At 35.2% G+C, this 11,257-nt stretch overlaps 1 protein-coding gene across 2 annotated transcripts in view; it reads left to right on the top strand.

Annotated features, from left to right (window-relative positions):
* MAGI3 (membrane associated guanylate kinase, WW and PDZ domain containing 3) overlaps window positions 1-11,257 on the top strand; it is a 296,586-nt gene that overhangs the window by 180,699 nt on the left and 104,630 nt on the right. For both annotated transcript variants that reach the window (XM_006895704.1, XM_006895705.1), the window contains exons 3-4: window positions 5,551-5,670; window positions 10,436-10,645. In XM_006895704.1, the coding sequence (XP_006895766.1) occupies window positions 5,551-5,670; window positions 10,436-10,645 (330 nt within the window). The remainder of the gene's footprint in view (window positions 1-5,550; window positions 5,671-10,435; window positions 10,646-11,257) is intronic.

Below are 11,257 nucleotides of genomic sequence, written 5' to 3'. Positions count from 1 at the left end.
GCACATAACAACAACTACCCCAATTGCCCAGTTACTGTATCAATCCATCTCATCTAGGGTCTTCCTCTCATGCCGAAAGTACAGGAGACAGAACTTCAAAATCCTTGGTTGTTAAATGCATATAAAAATGAAGAAAAAGAAATAATCATCAATGTTAAGATGGCAGTTAACTCTGGATCGGAGGAGAGAAACATCTCTAGGTAGCTTTTGAGGATCTGATAATGTTATTTCTTGTGTTTTGGTTTTTCTTTTTTAAAATTTATATCTTGTCTGCTTTATTAATTATTATGAATTAAATTTTATGTTTTATGTCCATTTTGTATATTTGTATTTCAGAATAAAACAAAAAAGCAGGCAATGATCATTTCGGCCAAATGCTCTTGATAGATTATGTAATTTAAGAGCTGAAATCCAATATTGGAAAACTCCCAGTGAACATAGCAAAGTGTATGCTTTAAACAACGTTTTCTGAGATACAAAGACCAGTAATGTTTTATTATACATTTTCCACAATGTATGGAATATAATAAGAAAATAGAGTATTGCCAGGCACTGTGCTAATTGAATTTATATGCACTTTCACTTAATTAAGGAGCTTTTGTGATGTATTGCTGTTATTGATAGGTACTGTTGAGTCAAGTATGACTCATAGTGACCCTTAACCTTACCTATCCTGTGCCACCCTCATCATCTCTGATACCCTTAAGCCCATTGCTGTAGTCACTGAGTCACCCCATCTCCTTAAGGGTCTCCTCTCTTTGACTGACCCACCAGCTTCCCAAGCATGATGTCCCTTCCCAACTAATAGCTGCTCCTAACAACATGGTCGAAGTATTTGAGATGAAGCATCTCCATCCTTGCCTCTAAGGAGCACTTTGGCTGCACTTTGTCCACGACAGATTTCTTTATTCTTTTGGCAGTCTATAGTATATTCAGTACTCTGTTCCAACACCACAATTCAAAGGCATTAAATCTTCTGTCATCCTTATTCATCATCCGGCTCTCAGATGCATATTAAGTGATTAAAAAGACCATGGCTTGAATTAGATGCACCTTGGTTTTTAAGCTAACATCATTGCTCTTCAAGACTTTGAAGGAGTTCATGAATGCAGTTTTTCCCAGTGGAATAAATCTAATTTCCTGACTGCTGGCACTGAGGGTGTTGGTTGTGGATCCAAGTAAGATGAAATCATTGACAACTTCAGTCTTTTCTCCACCTATTATGACGTTTCCTCTTTTGGTTCAGTGTTGAGGATTTTTGTCTTCTTGATGTTGAGAAGTAATCCATATTGAAAGCTATCGTCCTTGACATTCTACAGTAGATGTTTCAAGTATTCTTCAGTTTCAGCAAGGAAGATAACATGGATTGCATAACATGTATTGATAAATCTTCCTCCAATCCTAATGCCACATTCTTGTTCATAAAGTCCAGCTTCTGTAGTGATTTTATAAACATATATATTTAATAGATATGGAGATAGGATACAGCCCTGGTACACACCTTTCTTGACTTTAAAACATTTAGTGTTCCCTTGCTCTGTTTGCACAACAGCTTCTTTGTCTAGGTATATGTTTTGCATGAGCACAACTAAGAGTTCTGGGGTTCCCATTCTTCTCAATGTTAGCCATAGCTTGTAATGGTCCACACAGTTAAATGCTTTTGCATATTCCACAACGCACAAATAGACATTCTTCTAATATTCTCTGCTTTCAGTCAAGATCCATTTGTCATCAGCAATGATATTGCTGGTTCCATGGCTGCTTCTTAACCCAGCTTGAACTGCTGTCAGTTTTCTTTCAAAGCGCTGTCCTAGCTGTTATTTTTGGGTGATCTTCAGCTCTATTTTGCTTACATGAGATATTAATGAAATTGTTTGATAATTTCTGCATTCTGTTGAATCTTCTTTCTTGGAAATAGGAACAAAGTAGAAGGGAATGGTGGTTGGAAAGTATGGACTTGGTGACAGACCTGAGACTGGAGGTTGAATGATTGAATTTTGCCTATTTGATGACTTATTCATCACAAATACCTTTTTTAAGAAACACAAATGGTGACTGTCCACATGAACCTCACTTGATGGACTGCACAGGAATCAGATTGAGTCCGGCTGTGGAAGGAAACGTTGGAAAAGATCAATGTCAGCAGTCAAAACCAGGCCAGGTGCTGGCTGTGGAACAGACCATCACTTACTCATATGCAAGTTCACATTTAAGTTAAGAAAATGCACATGCTTTTGGATTCTGTTGGCTAGGATTTTAAGGATTCTTGCGTCTATATGCATGTGAGATATTGGTCTGTAGTTTTCTTTCTTGGTAATTGCCTGGTTTTGGTATTAGGGTTATGCTTGCTTCATAGAATGACTCTGGGAGTGTTCCTTCTTTTTCAATTTTTTTAAATACTTTAAGTAGAATTGGTGCTAAATCCTCTCTGAATGTTTGGTAGAATGCAGCTGTGAAGCCATCTGGTTAAGGACTTTTCTTATGGGGAAAGGGGTTTTTTTAAGACCTTTTCAATTTCTTCTTTTGTGATGGGTCTGTTCAAGTGTTCTTTATCTGTCCTTGTCAATCTGGGTAGCCAGATGAGTTTCGAGGAATTTGTCCATTTCCTCTAGGTATTTGAATTTATCAGAGTATAGCTTTTCATAACGTTCCGATATTATTGATTTAATTTCATCTTGTTCTATTGTGATGTCACCTCCATCATTTCTAAATGGAGTTATCTGTGTCTTTTAATACGGGACAGACTGGAAAGCATTATGCTGAGTGAACTCAGTCCCATAAGAACAAATACTGTATAAAACCATGATTGTAGAATGAGTATGAGGATCCAAGGGAGGTGGGTGGAAGCAGAGGGATGAGGATGTGCAGGGGTGGGGAGGAATTAATCATGGGTCGCGCAATTTGATGGGTGGTGCGGTGAGGGAAATGGGAAGCAACTGGTGTGAAAAACAGTGTATTCGAATTTTCTAAATAAACTAGTATAATAAAAAAAAGAATGATAAATGGGAATGAGGGGTGGAGGTCTTTCAGGGAAAAAAGAGTGCCTTGTGAAAGGGAATACGAAGAACATCTTAACAGCAACAAAACCACACGCACACACACAAAGAAAAAAAACAACTTTTAACAAATCTTTTGCTGACTAAAACATAGAATGTGAAAGAAATGATCAAAGAAAGAGAAGTTGAAAGTGTAGCCAAGGGCCTTTAAGCTATGTTGTTATGGAGTCTGGCTTTTGTGCTAAGAGTGATAGAAAGCCTTTAAGGGTTTGGAGGGGTTTTTCTTTGGTTTTGCTGAGATTATTTGGAAGGGTCACTGGTTGTAGTTTGGGTTCTCAGGGTCACTGGAAGAAGAAAAGATTGGCTTGAGAAGACCACCAATATAAAGCACAGATAATGATGAGAATTAGATGAGTGTGAGAATGAGAAGAAGCATTTAAATTCTAGAAGTATCAACTGGATTTGGAGGTGGTAACAAATTCACAAATGAATTTGGTGACTGAATGTGAAGGAGAAGTAGGAGCCCAAGGTGACTGAGATGCTTGTGTTTCTGGCTTGGCATGGCATTTTCCAAATCGGAAAAATAAGGGGAAGAACGAGTTTGGGAGGTTTCCTTTTAAGGACTTACCTCTAACCTTGAGGAAAATGGAAATTCCAGAACACTTGATTGTACTTATGTGAAACCTATACTAGGACTAGGAAGCGGTCCTCAGAACAGATCAGGGAAACACTGCATGATTCAAAATCAGGAAAGGTGTGCGCAGGGATGCATCCTATTTCCAATCTATATGCAGATCATTTGGGAGGCTGTGCTTTATGAGGAGGAAAGTGGCATCAGGATTGGAGGAAGACTCATCAACAACCTAAATTATGCCAATGACACAGCCTTACTGGCTGAAACTGAGAAGGACCTGATGCACTTGCTGGAGAAGGACAAAGACTATAGTCTTCAATATGGATTAAAGCTGAATATCAAAAGACAAAGATTCTCACCATTGGGTCAATTAACAGCACCATAATAGATGGAGAAGAGATTGAGGTTGATAACAATTATATAGCTTGTTTGGCTCCACTGTCAACACTCTTAACACCAGCAGTCAGGAAATGAAGACAAATTGCATTGGGAAAATCTGCTGTCAGGGGTCTCTCCAGAGTACTGAGAAGCAGCTATGTCAGTTTAGAGTCTAAGGTGCGCCTGATCCAAGCCGTGGTCTTTGCATTACTTGCTATTTATCAGAGAGCTGAATAATGAGGAAGGATAAGAGAAGAATTGATACCTTCAAATTGTGATACTGGAGAAAAGTCTTGAATAAAAACAAATTGCAGAGGATGAAACAAAGTTTCTCCTTGGAAGCTAGAACTTTGAAACTCCTCTCACATACTTGGGGCACATGACCAGAAGAGACCAGTCCTTGAAGAAGGACATCATACTTAGAAGGGGGGAGGGGGTTGGGCAGGGAGAGAAGTGCAGCAATGAATGAATGGAAATCCAAAATCTCTGTAAATGTTCATTAAAATTATTAAAAAAAAAAAAGAATAAGAAGCGTGGAGGGACAGCGCAGGACAGGAGAAAACAACTCCAGATGAAATGTATTGATACAGTAACTGGAGCATTGAGGATTGGTGTGTCAGAATTAGTGAGACTGGCTTAGAACAGGGCAAGGTTCAGAGCTGCTGTACATAGGGTTGCTATGGTTCTCAGTCAACTTGACAACACATAACAACAACAACATGAGTCAGATGCCCAAATTCAGACAAAATAACTGATATTTTAATATTCTATAGTATTTGAAATGACATTTATAATATCAAGTCATAAAAATGACTCTCGTTCAGTAAATAAATGCATTCAGTTGTAGTAGTACTTCCATAACCTTGGATTTGAAAGATTTTACTATAGAATTAATTCATTAATATATAGAAATTTATTCATCAGCTGTAGTAGTCTTATAAAACAGCTTATTTTTTAAAAAATTATTTGCAGAGAACAATGCCTAAGGAGCAATACCTACTATAAGCTTTTTATTGTTTGTCTAAAATAATGGCATAATCAATATGTGACCACAGGTTAATAATAAATTCTACTAAACTAACTTAATAATAGAATGTCTGATTACTATTCAGCTGGAGAAGAAAAAAAATACATAGAATAGCTACATAAAAAGAAATTATTTCAGAGGTGTATTTATCACTTCTTCCTACTGTTCAGTAATTAATTGATTTTTAAAGGATAATTAACTGATGTTTGTTAGAAGGTTAAAGCTCTTTTAGTATTTAGAGACATAAAAAGTCTTTGTAGTTTTGAATCTTGTGATTATCAGTAGACTTTATTAAGGTTTATTTATTCATCCCACATTATTTTTTGTCCTACTTTCACTTAGTAATGTTTATCTGCCTAAAATATTCTGATCTTTTTTGTAGCAGAAATATTTAATAGTCTGTTTCCCTCATGTATTATATATATAGATAGATAGATAGATAGATGAATTTTTGTTAATATTTTGTAAGTTTAAAAGTACTTTACAACCTTTTTTTCTTCTTTCCCACCTCTTAGGCACTACAAGGGCCCCCAGGGATGGGGAAGTACCAGGGGTGGACTATAATTTCATTTCTGTTGAACAATTCAAAGCCCTGGAAGAGAGTGGAGCATTGTTAGAGAGTGGAACGTATGATGGTATGTCCCCAAATACTAACAATAATAGAAACCCAGAAAACTGTTTAGATGATTTGAAATTATCTCAAAGAAATTTTGATCAGTAAATTATCTTTTTAAAAAGTTTGTTTTCTGTTGACTCTGGGAGAAATTTCTTTTGATTAGGAGATGTATAATTAACTAATGTAAAACTGGACAAAACAATAATCAGAAGCATTCTGTCATATTATAAAATTGTGAACAGAATATAAAAATATCAGTTCATATGGTCAGTTTATAAGTTTTTAGAGGAATTCAAATTCATCTTATTAACTCAGCAAGTATCTCTTGATTGCTTTCCCTTTGTGATCTGGGAATCCAAAATCATTTTTCTCTGATAACATTTATTTGTATCTTGACTTTTGGAGAAGGGACAGTAAAGGAAGACTAGAATCATTCATTTGTTTCCTCTTCTTGATTCCAAGATCACTTAATTTTTAAGTAATTCTTTATTAGATCTATCTCTCTCTGTCTCCACTTCCTTTCTCACGATCTATCATACACTCACCACTAGAAAGCTCATCTAGTTCCCTAACCCTCATTGCTCTCTATCATTGTTTCATCATGCTATTTTAATCACCTATTTACAGGCTCTGTGAAGGCAGTAATCATGTCTGTCTTACTGGATATTATCTTCAATGCCAAGAAATAGTGTGGCATAAATGCTTAGTTTGAATACAACATATCCAAATATGCATTTATTTTTTTCTTGCCATAAGTGATTTTATTGTTTCTAATCTGTAGTGGCATCATAAGCCCAAATAGGAGAGTCATCATTTCCTTCTCCTTTTTTTTTCTCTTAATAATCATCCAGTCAGTTTCAGGTCTAATCATTTCTTCCTTTGCAGCAATTCTCATAGTATGGTTTTTCCCCATTTTTACCTCGTCATTGTAAGCACCCTGGGCCACCTATTGCTTGGATTATGCACTACATCTCATTTACAATTTCTTCTCTTTAATCCAATCTACTCTGCCCATTGTCACCATGTTGGTCTTCCTTGAGCACAGCTCTGATCATGTCTCTCTTCTATGCAGAACCTTCATTGCTTTCCTTTTCCCTACTGAGTTTGGACTGCTACTCATTCTGATCTTAGCTCCCATTACTCACTCATTTTTCATTTACTTGACCTTTCTTCACTTAATAAGTACCTACTGTGTGCCGAGCACTATAAGAGAGGCTAAAGTTATAGTATTGAACAGAATTACACGATACTATCTTCATGAGTCTTACATTTTATGGGAGAGACACTCAAAAAGCAAATTCATAAAATAAATGCTAATTGAGTTAAATATTAGGGAGAAAACAAAGCAAAGATATAAGGAAATTATAATTAGATAGTCTCCAGCAAAAACTTCTCAAATGATAACTATTTATTTGTACTTTAGATGGCCTATTCTCAGTCCCCTTTTCTGTATAACAGACAACTATTATGATATGTTGATGTGTATGTCTTTGTTTATATAGGTTCTTGAATAATATATATTGTATCTTTTATGCATATTTGTATTCTTTGCATTGTACTGTGTCTATTTAATTTTTTTTTTTACTGTTTTTACTTCTTACTGTATCTCTTAGATTTATCCATATGGTTGTATTTGCTTTTAATATCTGCAAAATATTCTGTTTTATCCATCCGTTGCACTTTAATTATTCTCCTAATAATAGACACCCACAATACCTCCAGCATCCCATCACCACAGAGGAAACTACAATCAGCATTCTCAGACATGTATTTTTGTTTACTTTTGTGGTATTTTCTGTGGACATTGTACATAAAAGCAGAATTATTGGATCATGCTATGTATTATCCAGCTTTACAATTATGCCAATCTAATGGCTGTAGAAATAATTGCTCATTCTTATTTTAGTATCACTGGTTTGCCAAAGAGTTTGAGTATCTTCATATGCTTACTAATCTCTTGAACTTCTGAAAACTGTATGTTCCTTCACTTTGTCCATTTTCCCCTAAGGTTTAGAAATTTATATAGGATAAAGATATGTATATTACATATTACTAACTGTAATATACACAACTCTAGTAAATCTAAAGTAAATGTAAATGGAAACAACATTTAGATTGACAACATAGATGGAAGTATGGTTTGATTTGTGAGAAACTGGAAACTCTCATAAACTGCTGTTGAGAACTGAGGAACTGATAGAATTCCCCTGGAAAGCATCTGACAATAACCAAGGACGTTTGAAGCTGAGTATAATGCAACAGTTCCCTTCCTACCTACCTATTCTAGAGAGATTCTTGCCCATAGGCATATTAGAATGTACCAGAATATCATTAAAACACTCTTTAAAACTGTGAGACTCTAGAACAACTTTCCTTTAGTAGGCAATGAATAAAACACATTTTTATTTGTTCACAGAAAATAGGCAGATGTAGTTGAATGAATTAGAAGTTGTAGAAATAAATTTATATTAAAATGAATTCCAAAAGAATATGTTCAAAATTATGCTGTTTTTTAAAAAAGATCTGGAATGATATAAAAAAGTTTTTGACGCTCTTTTGACAAACAGCTGTGTGTATGCTATAAATATTTATGCATATATCCTAGATGTATACAAAATGTTGGAAATTGAAACATACCAACCTCAGGATAGTTGTTACTTCAGGGACAGCATGAGAAAACCAGGCACAGGGAGTCTGCACTTTAATTGTACATGTGTTCATATAGTCATGTTCTCCCCCAAAAAAATTTCTTTAGAAAGAAATCGAAAATAAATCATGAAAAAGCTAAAGGTATAAAGAATATTTCTAATATTATTCTCTCTAATTTTACATATATTTGAATATTTAAGAAATTAAAATCCTAAAACCTTATCAGTGATCATAATTAGCAATCACAGTATCTGGCATTTTTTCCTTCTTTTTCACCTTAGGGAAGAAAATCTTAAACTACTTAGAATTAGTGATTACTCATAATCCACAGTTAAATGTTGTGCCTGTGGTAATATTACTCCCATCTTTAGAAAATGTTGACTTTCCAGTCCCATCTAGTTTCTTCAACGATTTGATTATCGGGCATAATTATCACCCAAAAGAATTGAGGGCCTAGAATATGTTATTCCTTAACCATTCCAAGGATATCTGGTGGTGCAGTGGTTGAATGTCCAGCAGAAAACATAAAATAATACATTTGAACTGATAGATAGATAGATACATAGATCTACTGGCCATCTGCTCCTATAAAGATTACAATTCCTGGCTTGGGAGCCCTGTGGGGTGGTGTTACTCTGCCTGTGGGAGCGCCTGGGCCCTGAATTGAGTCCAGGCACCAAACCTTTGTTTGGAGTGGTTTTGTATCTTCTGCCCCATGAAGCATCAAGTGGTTTTCATCGATTCTTTTCTTTACTTATGGGCTGGAAAGTTTGCAGAGATTCTTAAACTGTTTTAATAAGGAATTTTGTATTTATCTGCACAGCATTTCAGACATCACTTTTTAAGCAAGAGAGGAGACTCAAGATGTAATTGAAAATGTTTTTGTTTGATTCCATTATTTTTTTTTATTTATTAAGATGGCAAATACCTTTCAAAGTCAGGTTTTAAAAAAACAATTCATCTTAATGCTTGCCCTCTCAGAGCTTATGTGAATTAAGGTGTAAGTGGTTATTTCTAGGTATGTGTCAATGTTAATGGTTAACAAGCTATGTTTTTGTTTATATATGACAAAAAATTCAAATATCTTCCTCACAATTTACTTCATATGAATCAACATCTTAATTAATTATTTAGAAACAAAAGAATTATATTTGCAGATGCTATTTTAAAAAATCATGAGTATTTCACTCCCAATTTTTAAACTTTCTGTAACTTTAATGGTTGATATAAAGCTGAAACCAGCAAATTCTAGTAAACCTTTATGTAGCTAGACCTGTTGAACCTTTCCCATTGTATTTGGATGGTTCCTTTCTTGCAATTACCTACCTCCGAAAACCCACTGGTGGGTCAGCTACAGGTCAGTTATGAATCTACAGCACACAACAACAAAAACAACAGCAATTAGGTAATAAATAGAATATTCACTTGATTTCTTTCTATCTTGGAATATTTCTTTTTGGTTCAAAATTACTGATCTGCAAGACTTAGCATATTATTCTTTCTTTTCTGAGAGTAAGTCATTGTTGAAATACTTTACTAATATAATAATAGCTCTCTATTTGTTCAGTAGCTAAATTATCCAGTAATAATGCTACTTTAAAAACTTACCTTTACATAAACAGCCTCCTTTTTACCACAAACTAAAATGAAGTTGGTTTAGTTAGCACTTTGCTTTATCCTGCCCCTGTATTTCCTTATTTTGCTAAAGAGTTTTGTTTCACATTAGAACAAAATTACTTCAGTTCATTTTCTCCTCCTTTACTTGCACTTGTTACACCATTGAGTTTTACTTGAGAACTTTGATGGATTTAGATTCATATAAACAAATTGAGGCCTAGTTCCAAACCCATGTAAAAGCAAACCTATTGGGATAAATAGTCTACATATATAAGGTTAACTCTTTGGGCTTAGCCAGAATACTGTTAAGATGTTAGATAATGATTGATGATGCCTTTGGTCTTGTAGGCACTTGAGAATTTGTTTTTTTCTCTTTCTACCTTTCACTGCCCACCTTCCCACCCCCAAGAGGCTAGTGTCTGTGTCTCCTTTTGGCTTTTGGTAGCTAAGATATAGGCCATGATTTTCTGACCCTGAGTTCAACATGTGTACTTTCACCTGCTGTTTTCTCACTTCAGGAAACTTCTATGGAACACCCAAGCCTCCAGCAGAACCTAGCCCTTTCCAGCCAGACCCTGTTGATCAAGTCCTCTTTGATAATGAGTTTGACACAGAATCCCAAAGGAAACGAACGACTTCAGTCAGCAAGATGGAAAGAATGGACAGCTCTCTTCCTGAAGAGGAAGAAGATGAGGATAAGGAGGCTGTCAATGGCAGTGGAAGTGCAGGTTTGTAAATAGGCGGGACAACTGACTGGTCTTGTAGCTTGACTTTATTATGATGGCATTGAATTGGAAGTAATGCATTTGTCACCAAGCATATGGAGAAGTTACGTGATGCTATGTCTGTGAAAAAGTAATGTGTGGGAAAAAGTATACCTCTGTACATCATCCTGCAAGCACATTTGAATTGGTCAAAAGTGAGAATTTCAAAGAATTAAAACTATCATTAATAATATTAACAGCATGCCATTACTCTGTTGTCTAAAATATAATACTAATGAATGCATACATGTATATCATAAGAATACTATTGAATATATAGAATACTATTGAAATGGCATGCTTGAATTAGTATGTAGAACAGGAAAGAAAAGGAGGAACTAGACTGACACAATCATAAATGATTTTATGGAATGACCATTTTGAAAATGTTTAGAAAAATGTCACTTCTGATCCAAGGATATGAGAAGCTTGTTAGACCAGTTCCTGCTAAAGGGATATGAGGAGTATTAAATAGTCATCAAACAAAAGAAGTACAGTGGATTTAACAATATACCAATAAAAACTGAGAGATTCATGGATAGGAAGGCTTAATGTTGTGAAAATGGCAATACTACC

The sequence above is a fragment of the Elephantulus edwardii genome, unplaced genomic scaffold, assembly GCF_000299155.1.
Source record: "Elephantulus edwardii isolate Elephantulus edwardi_28Jun2011 unplaced genomic scaffold, EleEdw1.0 scaffold00174, whole genome shotgun sequence".
NCBI classification, from domain to species: domain Eukaryota; kingdom Metazoa; phylum Chordata; class Mammalia; order Macroscelidea; family Macroscelididae; genus Elephantulus; species Elephantulus edwardii.
This window is presented reverse-complemented; position numbering and strand designations above follow the sequence as displayed.